The sequence below is a fragment of the Poecile atricapillus genome, chromosome 6 (assembly GCF_030490865.1).
Source record: "Poecile atricapillus isolate bPoeAtr1 chromosome 6, bPoeAtr1.hap1, whole genome shotgun sequence".
In the NCBI taxonomy this organism is placed as follows: domain Eukaryota; kingdom Metazoa; phylum Chordata; class Aves; order Passeriformes; family Paridae; genus Poecile; species Poecile atricapillus.
Window position 1 is genome coordinate 18021563 of NC_081254.1, and position 18544 is coordinate 18040106.

The 18544-nt window shown below is 38.0% G+C and overlaps 1 protein-coding gene across 5 annotated transcripts in view; it reads right to left on the reverse strand.

The window, feature by feature from the left end:
- The window catches only part of SEC24C (SEC24 homolog C, COPII coat complex component), a 38438-nt gene that overhangs the window by 7060 nt on the left and 12834 nt on the right, over positions 1-18544 (reverse strand). For 3 of the 5 annotated variants that reach the window (XM_058840840.1, XM_058840842.1, XM_058840839.1), the window contains 13 exons: positions 17994-18135; positions 16978-17156; positions 15300-15539; positions 13868-13998; positions 12610-12678; positions 10836-10947; positions 9887-10014; positions 7188-7326; positions 5169-5284; positions 3769-3893; positions 3320-3511; positions 2175-2268; positions 421-537 (listed from right to left, as the gene is read on the reverse strand). In XM_058840840.1, the coding sequence (XP_058696823.1) occupies positions 421-537; positions 2175-2268; positions 3320-3511; positions 3769-3893; positions 5169-5284; positions 7188-7326; positions 9887-10014; positions 10836-10947; positions 12610-12678; positions 13868-13998; positions 15300-15539; positions 16978-17156; positions 17994-18135 (1784 nt within the window). The remainder of the gene's footprint in view (positions 1-420; positions 538-2174; positions 2269-3319; positions 3512-3768; positions 3894-5168; positions 5285-7187; positions 7327-9886; positions 10015-10835; positions 10948-12609; positions 12679-13867; positions 13999-15299; positions 15540-16977; positions 17157-17993; positions 18136-18544) is intronic. The other 2 variants (XM_058840844.1, XM_058840841.1) reach the window with 1 other exon arrangement.

Sequence of the window (18544 nt, forward strand, 5' to 3'; positions counted from 1 at the left end):
AGTGAGATCTTGTTTATAATGCCAGTCAATACTCTTTTATACTTTAAGTCTCTCTTCATGGAAAGTAGAATCATCTAAGTTCTCCCTGACTCTGCCTTTGAAGAACTGTTAATCATTAAGAAAATTGCAACATATTTTGTTTTAATTGTAAACTCAGCACATTTACTTTAACCCAGATTTGGTATTTTACCCTGTGTAATAACCTAGAGCTAACTCTTCTTGTCCTCAGTCTAGAGCTGTCCTTATGATGTCAAGTCTCCACAGCCCTGCTTGGGAACAGAAGATAATGTTAAAAGATATTAGCTGGGACAGTTACAGTATGTGCTATCCTTGAAATTTTTTCAATGCTGTTTCAGTTATTTTATTCCACAAAGAGCATAATATACACCCTAATGTAAGGATTATGCAAACCATTATTACCTTCTCTTTATCTGTGTTGATCAGTTTCCTATCATCCCTGTTCTTTAACTTCCCTGGAGCTTCTGCAATGGGCAGAGAGGTGTGGAAAATGAAGAGCTTGCCAGCACACTCAGCTGCCTGCAGGAAAATGAGTGCAATAACAGATGTTAGAAACATTTACAAAAATTGTAAGGGAAGCTGTGATTCAAGAACAAACATTCAAACAACCTCATCACCCTTTTAATGTCAGGGTGACTAGCAGACACGCAGGCTCACTGTCACCTGGTTAGGTGACTGGTGTCCAATGGAAGGAGCACAAATTACTGCATTTGTGCCAATTCCACAGCAGGGAGAAAAGGACCTTCTCTAAGGAGACAGAACAGTAAGCAGGATCCAGACACAAAAGGTTTTGTGCAAACATGTTGCACTGTCTTCTTCTCTCATTTGCAGCTACTGAATTTGTAGAAAAAAGTCACAGAAATGCCAAAGAACAGTAATTTTAAATCAACACCCCATACCAACACTAGCTAATGTTTAATAGGTTATCTTCTCTGACACATGCAGTATGTAAAAAGTCAATTAGCAATTTTCACTATGTATTGATTGAACAATTGTAATGAAAACTGATCTTAAGAGAGACTTTTAAAGACCATTTTCCCTGCACTCAGCTCTGGTGGAGCTACACACTGACGTTTTGAGCCCTTCACTACAAGGACACTGAGATGCTGTAGCATGTTCAGAGAAGGGCTACGGAGCTGGTTAAGAGTCTGGAGCACAATTCTTGCTTGAGGAGTGAGTGAGGGAACTTGGGTTGTCCAGCCTGGAGAAAAGAGAGGCTCAGAGGAGATCTTAGTCTCTACAACTGCCTGAAAGGAGGTTGTAGTCAACTGGGAGTCAGCTTCTTCTCCCATGTAATATGAGATAGGATATGAGGAAATGGCTTCCAGTGGCAGCAGTAGAGCTTTAGATTAGATATTGGGAAAAACTTCATGGAAAGGGCTGTCAAGCACTAGAACAGGCTTCCCAGGGAAGTGGTAGAGTTACCATCCCTGGAGGTATTTAAAGGATGTGTAGAAGTGTCACTTAGGAATGTGGTTTAGTGGAGGACTTGGCAGTACTGGGTTAAAAGCTGGGCTTATCGTAAAAGTCTTTTCCAACTAAAATGATTCTCTGACTGATGGGACAGACAAATAGAACTGTGTCAACAGTTTGGGGTGAAATCATACAGGCAATCAATTTGATCAGAGTCAGAGTTAAACCATGCACATAGTTATGTCTGGATGAAGTACTAGAATGGAAGGACTTCAGGAAAAGTTTACTTGGTTACCACATTCTTGCAGGCAACTTCAACAGATGATATTCTCTCCTTTTATTTAAGATTCTACCAAAGAACGGGATTAAAAAGACATTAAACTACAGAACACCTCCATGAGATTTAACAGACTTCAGCACCTGTTTTTTTAATGCTGGAGGGTCTTTTTTTCCTAGGTAGGTTCTGTAAACTGTTTGAAGCAAAACCCAGACAGATAACTGAGAGTAAGCCATGTCCTTGCATAAAAAAAATATTTAAAAATAATTAGGTAAAGAACATATAAATAGCTGCATGCAGAAGGTTCATGCACTTTAAGAATGAGATAAGTACTCCCTACATGTAGTGCATCTACTACAAGGAGCTTGCAAAATCTTTAGAATTGTCTTATTAGTGTGTTTTAGCAGAATATGAACTTCAGAGTATTTTGCTGAAAACAATTTAGCATAAATATGCATTTACTGACCTTCAGTGCCTCCAGCCCTGCTTGAATCACAGGTGCAAAAACAGTTTCTGTTTCTCTTGTGTCTGCAAACATTTCTGGAATCTGATCCAGCAAACTAGCAAAGGACAAGGGAAAAAAAAAGAGGAATTCAGGATCCCATTTAATAAGAAAAGTCACACAGTTGTAGTTGATGATTTGTAAGAGTGAGGTGGTTTAAAGAGAAGTCCCTAGCACGTCTATAAATTTGCATAACTTTTACAGTATTTGGCATCTCATCTGTGAAAAAAAATACTGTATCATTCTTCATTGGCTTCTCTTATCCCTATCCTCAGCGCCTTCTGTACAGCCTCAACTGATGCCAACTTCACAGCTCTTCTGTATTTCTTCTCTTTTAATGTATTCCAACACACATAGGTAAGTAAATTCTTAGGAAATAGTAGTGACATTCGGCCTCTGTTTGCCGAGCATCTTGTGTACTACTCAAAGATTAATCCACAGTTTTGTATTTAGGCTTGATTAATGCATTAAAAAGCAGGCTGGAAATTTTCTCTAAAAACATGCAATTCCAGGTCTATTTCCCCAAATGTAGTTAGCTGTACACCACAGATTAATTACAGCTCAAGTACTATGGTAAATAGTTTGCCAAAACTTTGCAAACTTCTTTTTTTCCCAGATTTTATCTTCTCTATCCCACTTATTCTGTTTTCTCCACAGATCAAAACTAGACACCTCTGTTGTCTTGGTTTGCAGTTATTTAAGCAGCTGACTTAAAAATAGTGATTCAGTATTCTTACAGCTTTCACTCTGCATCATCCTAGATGTGTTTTGTTGTGGCTTTATTTTAGGTGGGGATTTTTTTCAGCTTGGATTTTGTTTGTTTTTTATTTTATTTCTCCCCAGAAATGTCCTTCTGCACTAATTCCCCTTATATACAGTTTCTGCCAAGCTGGACTATGAGCCAAATCATCCCTTAGCTCTTCAATTTCCCCATCCTACTGTGCCAGCTTAATGTCAAAGAGTATACAGTAAGTTAAAATACATGGAGTGACTTAACATGACAATTAAGCACACAGCATTTGAATCTACCAAACAAGTATTTTACTACATACATTATAAATCTGTAAATTGTAAATTTGTAAATTGTAAAAAAAAAAATTTTATAATACCTGGCAATAACTGTCCTGGACTCATTCACATTCACCAGAAAACCATCAAGGAGTGGCACAAACATATCTGCCACATCTGAGACCACCATCATTTGTGGCTGTGCCAGTGAGCTCTTCACGTTATAGAAGTGTAACACTTTGTTGTAGGTGACAAAGCCTACTCGAATGGCTGATTCCTCCATGTTCCCCTCCCTGGAAGAGATATATTTGTCTTCAACATTCAAGACAGATAAACCATTACATCTAACCAACACATTAAGGGAAAACTGAAAGGAAGTAAAATTTATTTTCACCTAGAAGAGTATCAAGAAAAATGTTCTGCTTGGCCTTTTTCTGAAGAAAAGCTTGACAGGATTATCAAATAATTTTTAAATTTCTAGCATTTTTAAAGAGAAAAAGTAACAGCATCCCCCATTTCCATTGACTACAGTAGTTCACAATATACCTACCTAGGCAGATAATCTAGGAGCGACTTTAATTCTTCACATATTAGCCTCACTAAGCCACTCTTCACAGCATTGTAAGACACATCAATCATAAAAATGAAAGCAGGTGGACTAGGAAACTTGTTATTCTGTGGGAGAGAGAGAAGAAACCACACTTTTGTCATATAATGCAGCTCACACAACAGCTCCCTAACACAGACAAATCAATGGTGGTCAAAACTTAGTTGCTTCCGTGTTCCTCTGTAAGCATGAGCAGCAGTTGTTTCTTCAGCTCACTCCCCTATCCTTTTCCAACTAACAGACATGTAATTCTTACTATGCTTGAAATGGACTCGTATTAAATGCATTAGACTGACTTTACCACTGATCAGAGAAGAACAGTTCTAACTAAATAATTCATTTACATGACTAAGCTAGTTTGGAAAAGTAGACAGGGAAGACTTTTGCCAGTTCTCAAGACTTTGGAACCTGACCAGACTTGTCGTAGGTGATTCCATCAATATAAAGTAGAAGATTTTCCTCTCCAAGGATTACAACCTTTTCCTTCTTAAAAATCAGGCTTTCTTTGGGAATGAAAAACTTGTTTTAGTCAACAGTTTTCTGAAGTCTATAGGTCATACTGGAACAAGCACTCAGAACAAAAGCAAAACAGAAGAACTTTCAAAACAGTTGTGAAAATTGCATCTTGTTTGACTCAAAATTCTTATGCTGTTAGAAAATAATTGGACTTTCTGTCTTAAGGCAAAGTAAAGCAGAGGCACTAGAAGGCAACCACTATCAACTCGCAACATTTAGGCATCTATTTTCTCAGCATAATATTTCAGCAGAAATATAAGCTGCTTTAATAACTACCTTGCACATACTTTCCCTATTCCTTAAAAGTTAATTATTATTTAAATTTTTAATTTAAAAACAAAAAAGCTTTGAAATATACGTTTCCACACTATTCTTATGCTTTTAATCACTATGGCTATATCTGAAATTGAAGTTCAATAGGTAAGTTCTGCCTTAGGGAACAACTGGCACATTGCATAGCTACTATTGTACTTGCATTGAACCTCTCCTACAATTCCCTTTTCTGCCAAGGACTACTGCAAAAGAATCCCTTCTGCAGAATTCCTAAAGTAAGCACAGCTATAGCTGCTTATATAGCTCCAGAAAAAAAATTGCAGAGACAGCTATTAAATTATATTATGTCATGTGTGATCAGCACCTCCACTGGTTTTCTAAGTAAGCAAACAAGCATGTTATTTCACACAATAAAGTGGGCTAGATTAGCACTGTTCATTACCTCTGCCAGCTAGAAATCAGCCCCAGACAACTCATGTCCTTCTTACCGTCAAGAAAATAGCCTTTTTACTTAAAAGAAAATTAAATAAAGCAATAAAAACGTACTACTGTACCTTGCAATAGTCAACTGTTGCTAGAAACTCATACGATCCCAGTGATAACTCAGGTCGGTCATAGAAATCTACTCGCTTTCCAGTATGATCCAAATGTTGGAAGTAGTGAGGTGGCACTGGGAAAGGAAGAAATCATTAAGCTCAGTGATATGCCCATAATATACACTATGACTCGAGAGCCAACATGACAACAGCTGTTTCAAACAAAAGTCCAGAAAAGAGAACTAGCACTCTGGGCTAGCGCACAAATACTGAAAATATTAACGCAATTGAAGACTATCATTAAAGCAAAAAAATAGAAACTTTTTCCAGTTTGTCTCATGCACCAGACAGTGCACAGTATAGTTACTGTTATACTCTTCTTGAACCTCCTTTCCATTCTCATTTTACATTTCATATCAGAAACATCACTACAATATGCTCTTAGGATTATTCTGAAGGATCTAATCCGAAGGAAAAATATAACCATCCCATATAAGTAGTAACAAATTACTTAAAAGAGAGTTTGAGGCAAACAACAGGCTACAACATCATTACTGACTCCAGTCAGGCTTACTAAAATACTGAGCTCCTTATTTTGCTATATAAGTTAATTTTTCCTTCCCTTCCTGTGCTGCACAAGAGTAAAGCCTCCAGACACTCTCGCGTGCAGAGACTCCCATAATCTTTTTATCAGAATAGACAGAGTACTTACAGCGGATTAAGAAGGAGGAATAGAAATGCAGCCACATGCCTTGCACCCAGTACTTTTGTGCTGGTACAAGGTATCAGAAAATAAAAAGGCAGTTACCCTAAATTTTTGCCTACAAAAGTCAGCTGCAGAAACAAAGTATTTCCCTTGTGCCCCAAGAACTACCATAAGACACTCCGCTCCTGCAGAACTGCTTGGGCAAAAAAAATTATTCTAGTTATAGCTGTCTATATAGATCTATATAGCTGTCTATACAGCTCCAGGAGAGATTAAAATGAGATTACTTGGAATTACTTTATTCACCGCATTTAAATTATTCTAAACATTCCAAGTTTCAAAAGAAAAAAAAACCAACAGAGTGATATCACTAAGACTATATGCAAGCATCTACCACTCTATTCTCCATGTACACATCCCATACAAGCTAATTGCCTGATGGTATTTGCAAAGAAACCAAAAATTGTTCTCAAGTTTTAGGTACAACTACATTGTGAAAGCAACACAGTGTTGCTTTCATCAGCAGTCTCTCAGCATCCCTCCCTTTTCTGCCTCTGCTCAGTTGTTACAGGTACAGCTCTTCATACAGCTGCTGAGTGAGCAGGACAGGGAGTGCATGCAGGCAGAAAATCACCAGACAAAATCGCCATTTTAGTTAGTACAAACAGTTGTACAGCGTAACAGAGGTGGTTAGAACAGTCCATTAAAAGCTATCAGTGCTACCAAATGGAACACTGAAAACACCATCATAAGGTTTGTTGTACCTTACATTGCACTGTGCCTTCAGAACAAATCTACAAATGTCATGCTATGAGGAGCTCATTGTGACTTCTGCTTAAAAGGAAGCATGTTTTGTTCTAATTTAGAAGAGCAACTAATATCAACTAGCCTGTACTAAACACTCTTTTTCAGTTGTAGCAGATTTAACTGCAATCTCATCTCTAAGGAGTGTTAGTGAGACAAAAAAAGGCTTTGTGAGAAAAAAAAAATCCTAACACATGCTACTGACTAAATCTATATCTCAGTCTGTTAAAAACCCCTGTACTTTTGAAATATCCTAAGAAAATGCAATACCTTTTAAACCACCAGGCATTATGCTACAAATATCTCATATTAAAAATTTCCTACAATACTACTATGCATAAGCACCTTTTTGACACAATTTCAGAACAATGAACATGCCTTCCAATAATTTTTTACAAGACTAGATACATACTAAATCACAGCATTAATTATAAATTATCATAACATGATAAATATTTATTTGCCTGCATCTTGCTCAAAGACCTTTCCAGAAGAGCCCAGAGAGGGATTTCCAGAAGAAACCTTACCCTCAGTGACACAGCTGCAGAAACAACACTGGAACCTCCTTCCACCTTCAATGAATTGCATAAAAGGGCACATGTAAGCTTTGCACCTATTACATCGGACAGGACCAGATTCTCCATGGTCTACCAAGTAAGGAAGGGTCTGTGGAAGCAAGAGAAAAAAACATGAAAAGAAAGGTCACATGATGATGAGAAAGTTTTAAACTCTGCATTGTGTGGTCATTTCTATCTTCCTGTACATGGCATAGGATTTAGCATTTGGCAGCTGTGGGAGAGAGTGCAGGGGACGTGGGAAGCCTGAACAAATATTTAAGTGCTTTTCAATTCAAGCTCTAGCACAGCAGTATTTTAAGGGCTAGTTATTAATGGGCTATCCCACCTAGCCAGTAATTGCTCGAAGAACACAACCACATTGCACCACCAGATGTATCCCAAGTGAACACAAAAGACTGAAAGTGACTCTTCACCTCTTATCTCTTCCCCCTGTAAAAAGCAAGCTTTTTGACAAAAGCAAAGCCAGTCATTGCATTCCATATATTCAAGACTATAGAGTATCTACCTTAAAAAATTCCATCTGGTAAGACTTATTTTTGAACTCCATTCAGAAATACATTATAACCACAAGCTCTTACTGTCTTGACCCCACTGTACAGCAAGTCCTCAAAACTGTTATTTAGTGACACAATTTTTGAACTATTACTTATAATGTTCTTTTCACACACAAACCACAACAAGATGCTTGGCACCTTCTGCAGCTTCTCAATATCAGAACAAGCTGGAAGTGCTTTAAAATTATTGAGATAGAACTCATGCAAGTTATAAGCTGCATTCATTCATAGTACAAAGCACCTTTTGTAACTAAGAACTTAGCTCAAATATCTAACTACTTGTTTTTAAATTTTCTGCCAGTAAAGGTCCTAATTCTCTCAGTTACCCTAAATCTATGATCATGTTTAAGAGACAATATTCATTGAACAGAAGATGAGCAAATACTTCAGTCACTTTCCTTTTCATGCTACAGATGTGCTATGTTTTTTCATTTAACCCCACTAATCATTTAATGGCAGTACAATGGTTTTGCAGCCAGCATTTCTCATTTCCTATAATCCAGGCTGACTTCTTCAAAGGAAACAAATTTTCAAGTTTTCTGATTGGCAGGCAATGTTGGTATTGTACTTCAAGACAATTTACACAGTTTTCTTTTCCTCAGCTTCTCCCTCTGTAACCTGTAAACAAACTGCAAGGGTGCTAGAAACGGGCAGCACTGTAAGTAACTTGTCATTAACCACTTACTCCCAGAAGTGAGATACAGAAGAGAGAGATACTTCCTTCCAAAGCCTCAAGCCTTGGTTTTCTGAACAGTGCATAACATTAGGCAAAGGTCCTGGATTTGGCAACCAGGCTGGATTATGGCTGAATTTTTATATAGCCTAAATTTATCTGAATGCTTTAGTTGCATAAGATATTATTTTCATGAAACATTTATCCTTTCATTGCTTGTATGTAAGGCTTTAGCTCTATTTACAGTCTTGTTGCTCTGAACAGCTGAGTCTTCATCTGTTGGAAAGGCCCCTCCACAGTTCACCCTTGCCATGAAGAAATTCCAAACACTAGAAGCTGACTGGTCTCCAGGGCAACTTTCCAATCCTAGCCGTTTTTTTTCTGGACACCACAAGTGTTTGTTCAAAGCATAAACACACCAGGAGACCAAACAACTCTTATTTGTAAAGTTTCTCTGAAAATGTGTAACTCCACATGCCTCCAAGTTTCTCAAGTAAGACCCTATTCTCCTATTGTGTTCCTTTTAAACTTCAGCCACAGATTGGTTTTATCATAGAACAGTTTTTAAAATTCAAACCATAGTTTAGGAACCCTAATGAAATGCAACAGGAGAAAAACACCCTTAAAAGACCAGAGGAAATTGCTTTCCTCAGCAGGTGCTACACTTAGGTTTAACAGGGCACAGAACACTGCAGGCCTATGTACTCAAATTTAACAAGCCTGTTTGTCTTCATGCCACTGCTCCAAGCAGGCTAACACCACACAGTAGCCAGAGTATTTAGACTACTTAAAAAAACATCAAACTCTGTTAAAGTCTCTGAGCTTTCATGTTCTCAGCAACCAGACACAAGAGGGTAAGAGGCTCAACAACCACACATTACACCTAGAAGGAAGTAAGTGCTGCAGAGAGAAAGGGCAGAAATACAAGTGCAGCTCAGCAGTGCTAAGTACTCAGCGTTGTGCTGTCATCCCACACAGTGCTGTGCATGCACATGCATATTAGACAGCTAAACCATTGATGTTTCATACATTCTCATCCAATTTCACAACCTGGCATTCTAGAAAAGACTTAACACCTGTGATTAGCAAACATTTAAATACTTTAGACGAAGAAAGAACCTGAGATCAGCTGGAAGTGTATGCCTTTGTGACCATCCCAGTATTTTGGTCATTTAGTCACAGTGCTTGACAGGTACTGCAAAAAAGCTGAAATTATCATAGCAGTCAAAATATTAAATGTTTTGAACACAACATTCTTTTGCTTTACAGATAACTATTGCACACCTGTTGGAGAATCCATGTTTACGTGGTCTTCATTACCTCAAAATGCCTTTTAAACATATCTGTTAAATGCTGACACCTGAGAGCATTCTCCTGCCAAGTGTGCACACAGCACACGTAACTCTATGCACAGTTCTCACCTCCTCCGGTGGCAGAGTGGCCAGTGGCTTTATGACAGCAGCCAGGGGAACTTGGGATTGTTTGGCCATGTCAGAAGTGCAGGGAATATTGTAAGATGTGCATCTGATGTAGCGAGGGCTTGCATTACCTGGGGAACAAACAAAAAAGCTCCACAAATTTCAGCACAAATTAAGTTTATATTCAAGAACAGAAACAGAGATACCTTAAGTCATGTCATTAAGCCACAAACACTAAGGGCATAGCTAAATATACAGTTTTAATCTATGGAAAATTTGAATGCCAAATAAAATACGTCTTCATGATTAACTACATGTAATAAAAGACCTTAAAACAAATGAACTTGACTCCCTGCCAACCTAAACCCATAAAAAGGCATTTCTGTTTCATGTATTCACAGACTAAAACATAACGTAGACAGAAAACTCTACTCAAACATTTCTACTGTTTTGTTTTGTAATTTTGGCTGAAGAGTAAAATACTTGATTGTAGAATCAGATTCTGAAGTTTTTTCTGGAACTTTAAAACTCAAAAAAAGTGTCAGCAATTAAAAGGAGGAAGTACCTTTTCTCTACAGAGCCCTCAGACCGATTTACATCCCTCTTAATTTAAAAAAATACAGTTGCCAGTCCAATTCCAATGATGCTGCTAGTAGATTTCAGTTTTTAAATGTTTTTTTATAAAGCTCTACAGAAGAGGCTTCATTTGCTGCTTTCTGATATCTTTACTAATGCTGGTCCCCTAGGTATCTGCCTTGGAAAACATTTTTTACCTGCAAACTGGTTATAGCTACCAAACAATCAGGAGAATCTAAACTGAGATCAAATCAACACAGAACCTAAAACTAAGCTTCTGTTGGTAAAATATGTTTCCTTTAAAGACACGGTGCTGTCACTGACTCTTTGGGATTTGTGTTTTGTTTGTTTCTTTAGGAAAAGAAAAATAGTTTACCTTGATCCTTGACCAAGAAATTCGTAGTAACAAGAGGTGGGACCTGCCCTCTCACTCCAGTGACAAATGGTTCTGACCCACGGTTATTTCTGTCATCCTCAATCACTTGAATCTGTGATAGAAAATACCATGTTATTATGTGGAGGCTTGGTTTCAAAGTACTGTAAAATACAAAATCTCTAAGGCAGTGAAAAGGGGACCTGAGGCAAACATTACTATCTCTACAAATAGGAAGAGCAAGTAAATTTTGTCAAGCAGTCACCTCTCAGTTTGATTTCAAATAGTACTTAATGACTAACAATAAATTACAAGCTGCAAATAGTATTTTTCCCCAAGTATTCTTAGCAGTAGCACATTTTGTTTTAAAATCTGATCTGAACTCCTAAAAGGCAAACTCAGATCAAGAAAGGAATTTTTGGCAGTATTCCCCTGTACAGTTCTAGTAAAATAAGAATTAGAAGCTTCTGTAAGCCTCAAGCTGAAGTCCTATAGGTAACCTGGTTTTTTCTTTCTTTTATGGTCCAACTGTTTTCATAGTATGCCTTTATTTCTAACCACTGTAACTCTGGCCTAAAGACAGATGGCTTGCAAGCTCAGGTGGAAGTCTTCATTACTTTGTGGTGCTCAGGGGTTTGTGATCTGAATTCTGGGAATGTGGAAAGTGAAATTTTAATAACTTGTCAATGAATCAAATTCTTCACAACTGCTAATTTGCTTAAGGTAATAGAAATGTATTAGTTTTACTTAACTAAAACGTTCACTGACCTTTGTAGTTGTACACAGTTCAAACTATATTTCCATAGTGATGACTGAATGAAAGAATTAAAGCTAGCAATCATTCTTCTCTTATTTTGCCATCAAACACACCTGCCCTTGCCTAGAGTAAATTCTGAAATGCAGAAGTTTGTATGGCAGAACTTCCACCTTCTCACTATAGATTGCAAGCTGACAGCAGAGAGCCTCCCATAGCTTTAGTGGCTACTCTACAATAATTCTATTTCAAGAGTCTACAGGGTGACTGACATTGGTGATCTCACCACTGGTGCCTGTTAAATGATGAACTTTGACTACATGAGGAAGAAGTGACACAGGGTAACAAAAACCCAGAAGTTTTTTTTGTCTTTCAATCCAAAAGGTAGCTGCTTTTTTCTTTCTTTAGATAAGATTCTCCAACATAAACATTAAATTTTCGAATTCAAAATTTAATGGTTATGCATGAGCACAGATAATGAGAGAATGTTTGTAGCTCCCCATGCCTCATACTGGAATATTTGTATCAGGAATTAACATTAAAAAACTCCAGTTCATCTGCAATTTTAGAACTTCAGAGCACTGGCCCAGTACTGGTATATAAACATGAACAGTAATCAGATTCTGATCAAAACATGGCGGAAAACATGGCTATAACAGGTCATGCTGTGTGCATGCTGACATGAGACACATGTTGTATGAGCAACTATACTACTGGCTTACACTGAAAATGCCAGCTGGAATCTGATGAAGGCAATATCCTAAAGATCAGACATAGTGAAGGGGAGACATTCTTCATGATCTGTTTCTGAAACACTGCTTTCTATTGCCTTACCATTCATCACAGAAGATTTTAGCAACCTCATGTGGTGTAATGTTACTCATTTTGATAAGGCAAGCAGAAGACAGCAAGGAAATGGTAAAAGATTAATGATGGAGGGTTAGCAAGGTGAAGTTCAGGTTTCAGGCATGCACAGATGGTCACCAACACAGAGACTACAATTGACATATATACAGCACTTACTGGACTAGGAATTGCATCTGGGTCTATTCTGTGCCTGGGTTTCTGCTGGGGTGGCAGCTCATTAAGTTGCTTTTTTTAAAAAATAAGAGTGCCACCAAAAAATAAAAAAAAGAAGAAAAAAAAAGAAAAGAAAAGAAAAGAGAATAATAAACCAAAAAGTAACAGTGTTACTTCTCTCTACCCAAACCTGTAGCACTGGAATTAGATACATTTAGATTCTGGTTCATGCAACAGGACACATCAGCTTCTGCAGCATACACTGACCCCAAAACCAGTCTTGCCAGGATATTGGGCTTGGCTCTGAACACCTTGCTAATGGAAGTAGTGGCTCACCTGCTCATTTTGGTTAGAAACTAAAGATTTATGCTTTAAGAACATGCTAACATAAAGGCAGCTGACACAAGCCATTTGAGATTTCATTTAGTGGAAGAGAAGAGAGGCAGACAAGCAATTAAAGACTTATATACTATGAAAAAAAATACAGTAGTAAGCTTTACATAAACCTGAAATCTAAAGAGGTAATATTTTTTAAATAGAAGTACCTTCTGAATAATGTCAATTCCAATCTAACTCAAGACCATATTATTTTCATAGTTTTGATGTAGAGAAACAGCATCAAGAACAGTGGAAGGAACAGCACAGTAGACTAGTGGCAATAATATCACCAGGCTTAATATTACTCATCGTTGCTAATCATTACATGTAACTGCTTATCCTGTCTCACAACCTCCACTCTGAAAGACAGTCCCAAAAGCTGTCCATATTTGACTGATGTAGCATTGTGACTTCATGACCCAAAAAACCACAAACCAGCTTTTGACAGATTATAGGAAAAGCACTACAATCACCTCCTACTAACCATACTTTAAACATAGATCACACAGTTCACAGACTGTCACCTCAAAACCTGAAATTAGTTCACCTTGGGAAGTTATGATGCAAGAATCCAGAAATGGAGCAACAAGTTTAATCAAAGTCCTCAAGGATTCTCAATAGATAACACAGTACAAAAAAAGACCTGAGGAATTAGAGCAGTGATTTCAATATGCAGTGCCTTTCTTTAGTCACCGAGAAAAATACTGCCTCTGGGCTTATTCATCACAAAAAAATGAAGCTGGATAGAAGACAGAAACATAACCAGGAAAACAGACTGATGTTCCTTGGAATGAGAAACCTGTTTTCAGCTTCCATCTTTGTCAGTTGTTTTATTCAAAGACACTATGGAAGAGCTGAAATTGCTAAGAACAAGTAAGCTTACAGGGCTAGGAATGGAATCTGGATCCAAGCGTTTTGGTGGAGGTGGGGGTCCAGGTGGACTTCCATAATTTGGGGCTCCTGGATAGGCTCCTCCATAGTTTGGCTGGGGACCCCTCATCTGTCCAAAGGAACCTTAACAAGAAAAGAACATAACAATTCCAACAGTAGCTTAATACTAGGCATTTCCTCATTTGGCACTTGTCACATTTCCTGCTATTATATAAAAAAAGGCCAACAAACTCTCAAGAAAAATAAAATCATATGCTTTTCAATTAACTACAATTAAACCTATTTATCACAGTGTCTCTATCAACAATCCAGTAAACTGATAGATACTAGTCCTCAAAACTAGACTTAAGGAAACAGAGGTTTTCAGTCTGAACTCTGTTAGCTCTACCTCAGCCCAAAGCAGCACACTGCTGTAAGTGGTATTAGAGTCTGCAAATGTTGATTACAATGCACATTAAGATCATGCACTATGAACATTTACCTGCAGAATTGTCTAATGGAAAGTGCACACAGAACAGCCAAGCAAGCTGGTTTCCCCAATTATTCAAATTAAAGAGATGCAAGGAGCTCCCTTGGGCAGTTTTGGCTTGTTTGAAATTACAGTAATAGGCTAATATGTGATTTTCTCTTTTGTTTTGTAACTACCTGAAGCTATTTCATTATTGTTTTAGACAATTCCAGTCACTTACAGACTAATAGCATGATTTAACCCATTAATATTTTTACAGTTCACAGGAATTTGAACAGATATTTTTAATTAATTTACCTGTCCAGCTGTGCAAAGCTGCATGGGGGATGGGATTCTCAGTCCTAACATTTGCACGATTACTTTATCCCAGCTATCTGTAAGTGTTACTGATTAAAAACCAGCCAAAACTGGTGTTAATTCATAAAGCTTAATTGGTCTTACTTTCAAGTACATTTAAGATGTGCAAGCTTCTACAAGGGAGAAAAATACATTTATGCAAATGAAAGGAGAAAACATAGCAACTCCTTTTTCAATGTTTAACAACTCCTTTTATACATATTGCATATGCACAGTGGCCACAAATTTAAAAAAATATAAAATAAGGCCTTTCAGTACTTCCAGTGTCTATTTTTGGACAGGTGAGGCTGCAGACATTAAATCAGAGTCCATAATAAAATTCTGATCACAAATTCTGGTAGTATTATGGCACTAATTGCTAAACACATTTTTGGCCAAGTAAGCTAAAATTTCTTTACTTCCATTAATCTGATTAAAACCTGTACTATAAAATATCTTAGAATTACATATGATATTATCTCAGACATGAGCACAGGGAAACAAGAGAGAAGTCTTAATGTGCAGCCAGGACCCCACAAGTGACAACACGAAATCTAGTGCTCAGTTTGCAGCATACCAAAAATATGTAACTTAAAATTCCTGTACTAAGAATACTCACCATTCTGCTGCATTTGGTATCCTGGCTGAGGAGGATGAGTGGGAGGAGGTGGTCCATGAAGACCACTCATGGGAGTCCCAGGGTGCAGCCCTGCCATACTTGATGGAGGTGGTGGTGAGGATACATGATTAGGCTGGGATGATGGTGGTCCAGCAACTGTCTGCCCTGTCAGTGGTGGGCCTGGCATAGCAGGTGGCCTTGGAGCACCCGTGGTAGGAGGGTAAGAGGAAGGTCCAACCCCTGTAGAAGGAGGAGGTGGGGTAAAACCAGGAACTTGAGTAGGTAGGCGCTGACTTGATATTGTCTGACCAGGAAACGGAGGCTGTGCCGAAGGAAGACCCTGAGACACACTGGTAGGAGGGGGTCCTTGGCTCGCACTGTAAGGTGTGTAGAGACCAGATCCTGTTGCACTAAAGCTTTCTGAAACTGGGGGAACCAGTAAAAAAAAAAAAAGATACAACATCATTTTCTTCTGTCCTCAAGACAATTAAGATGTAAGAAAAACCCATTCGCTCCAGATCACCTGAGTAAATCTATCACTCTCTCAACTTCAGATGAACTTACCAATACTAGCAGAGACAAATATTAAGTGACCATTCTCCTAGATTGATCAGAGAGCTGAAATTCCTTCAGGGGATCTGAAACTTGATCGTTCCTTCACTGCCTTCTCTCTCAAAGTCTGAGCTGTTTATTTTACATAATCAAAATACATTTCAGGATTCAGGGCCAGAAAAAAAAGGGCAAAGCCAGGAATATGCAAAACATGAACCACCACAAATCTATCCATAGATTTCTTGAACTAAGTTTCTGTCTTAAACTCCACACCCAGTTGGAGCCTGTAGATCAAGAATGGTTTTGAGCTTTGTGGTTTTAATAGCATGAAACTAGCACCATCTGTATGTAGCCCTATACTATTTCTCAGAAGAATTTTTGACAAACATGCTGCCAAAATGCCAAGGAAATCTGTATCCCCTACCTGCTCCTAATTTTTCTATAAAATCTGTCTTACTCTTGTTTAAAAGTATTTTAGTAAAACAATTTTTAAATAGTCAGACCACCTTACACATCACAAAGACAAAATTCTAGTCTTCAGTTTAACTCTAGTCTTTCACTTTAAAAAGTCCTCTGATTAACAGAAATGAGACTTTAGAACTGACACCATAGAACGAAGTATCTAAATTCAGTTTCTACTGTTAATTCTGTTTCTACTGTTTAAGCAAGTGTCTTCTTGACTTTCAGCAGAACCCTACACACAATCATTCAGAGTATTTTCAGCCCTTTGTGATTTACATTTACAAGGCACTTCTTCCTTTTTTTTTTTTTTTTTTTGACTGGGCTTCTGCACAACAGTGGCAAGACATGTAGACTCTCCAACAGGTGACTTAGGGGTAGACTCTTCTGTGTTTCACAAGATTCACCTAGTCAAGGACCAATGATGTTATTCTCCTTTGTTATTCATGCCCAGCAGTGCCAGCACTGTCCCCTACAATAGTCTCAGTTCTGTTTTCCCCAATTATGACCTTATTAGTTAAGAAAACTACTGTTTACTATGGCAGTTGACAACACCCAGAGAATTCCCATAACCATATGGTAATGAATCACTGAAAAGAAAAACTCTTACGAAATTACCAGCAAAAATGAAAATCAGTAGCACACATCTGTAGCCAAGAAACCTTACCATAGCCCAGTCCAGCTGGGGGAGGAGCAGAGGCTGCAGTACTGCCAATTGTCATCCCTGCCATGTGATTCCTGAGCTGCTGCACGCTGGCTGGGGGAGGCCCATATTGCTGGAACGTAGATATCTGGCTGACAGGCGTGGGTGCTGAGCCTGGCAGAAATGGCTGAGAAGCAGGTGGCCTGAGAGGGAAGATGACAAACTGAACTGATTCCTCATTATAGAAGAAGTTACAATTCTCTGTGCCTTTTAAATTTGTTCTAGCACATAAACACTATCTGGGTCTCAGATATTTACATGAAACACTGTAACTAGTTCTGGAAAAATAATCCCTTTTACCAAACAAAAAAAAATCTATTAGCTCTTAAAATACAAATTCTATATTTTTGTTAATTCCATTTCAGTTATTGCAGCAAATCAGAAATGCTGCATAGTGTCTACAGGATGAGCAACAACAAGGCCTGCACAGCTATATAAGAATCTTCTGCCACTCAAAATATTAGAACTCTCCAGGACTATTGCCACTTTCACCACAGAGGTAACGGCAGTATCTTTCTGGAAGATGTTGAAGAACCTTAGATGACAGTAACTCAGGGATCCATAAGGGACAGAAGAGGGCCCAGAATCAATACTAAGAAATTATTCAGTAAAGACTGCCACATGCTCCAGAGATCATTTCACACTGCCAAGGAACAAATACTACAGTTGTGTGGATGCGACTAAATTTTTGGGGGGAAAATGAACACCACAAAGAACGTGTTAGGACGAGAAGAGGTTTTCATCAGTCATTGACATCTGCTCACACCCTTTCACAAGTTTTTCATCTCCAGATATACTCACTGTCTAACAAATACTCCTGTGGCAAAACGTTGCTCCAAAACAATAATAAAGCAATGAAAAAAAAATATATCCACCAAAAATTCCTGAAGTACTTAGTTTGATTTAAATCTAAAAAGCCTAGACCTAGCACAAGTCTACCAAGGTGAGATTTTGTTACAATTCATTCTTCTTGTATGCACCTCTGCATCGGAGCTGCTGAGGCTGGAATTCCATTCTGCACATCTCCATGTTCAAACGGACTGTATGCCAAGTGGCCAGAAGGATGAGATGCTCCAGAGGCTGGAGGGGGAGCTCCAGATGTTGGCGGGGCTCTTAATGAACCTATAAACATAAGGAAAAAAAAAATTAAAATATCACAAATTATAGAAACAAGGGCTTGAACCAACTACCATGAAAAATTCAAGTGCAGAATTGTTATAACAATACTCCACGAGCAACAAATAATTTATGCACAAATATTTTTAGCAAATGTCACTAGTTACCATCTCCACACAGATCAAGCAGAAAATATGTTCTGTGGAAGGTTTTCAAAAGACAACTTAATCTTTTATGAAGAAAAACAAATTATCTTGTCAGTAAGGTACTGAATCCTTTCCCCTCCAAGTCCAACTATTTTTATCTAAACCAAGAGTATTCAGTGGAATCTAATGTTTATTACAGGTCACTTTTCCCGACCTCAAAGGTAAGCAGGCTATGCAAGCAGATTCCATTTTCAAAAACTACATGACTT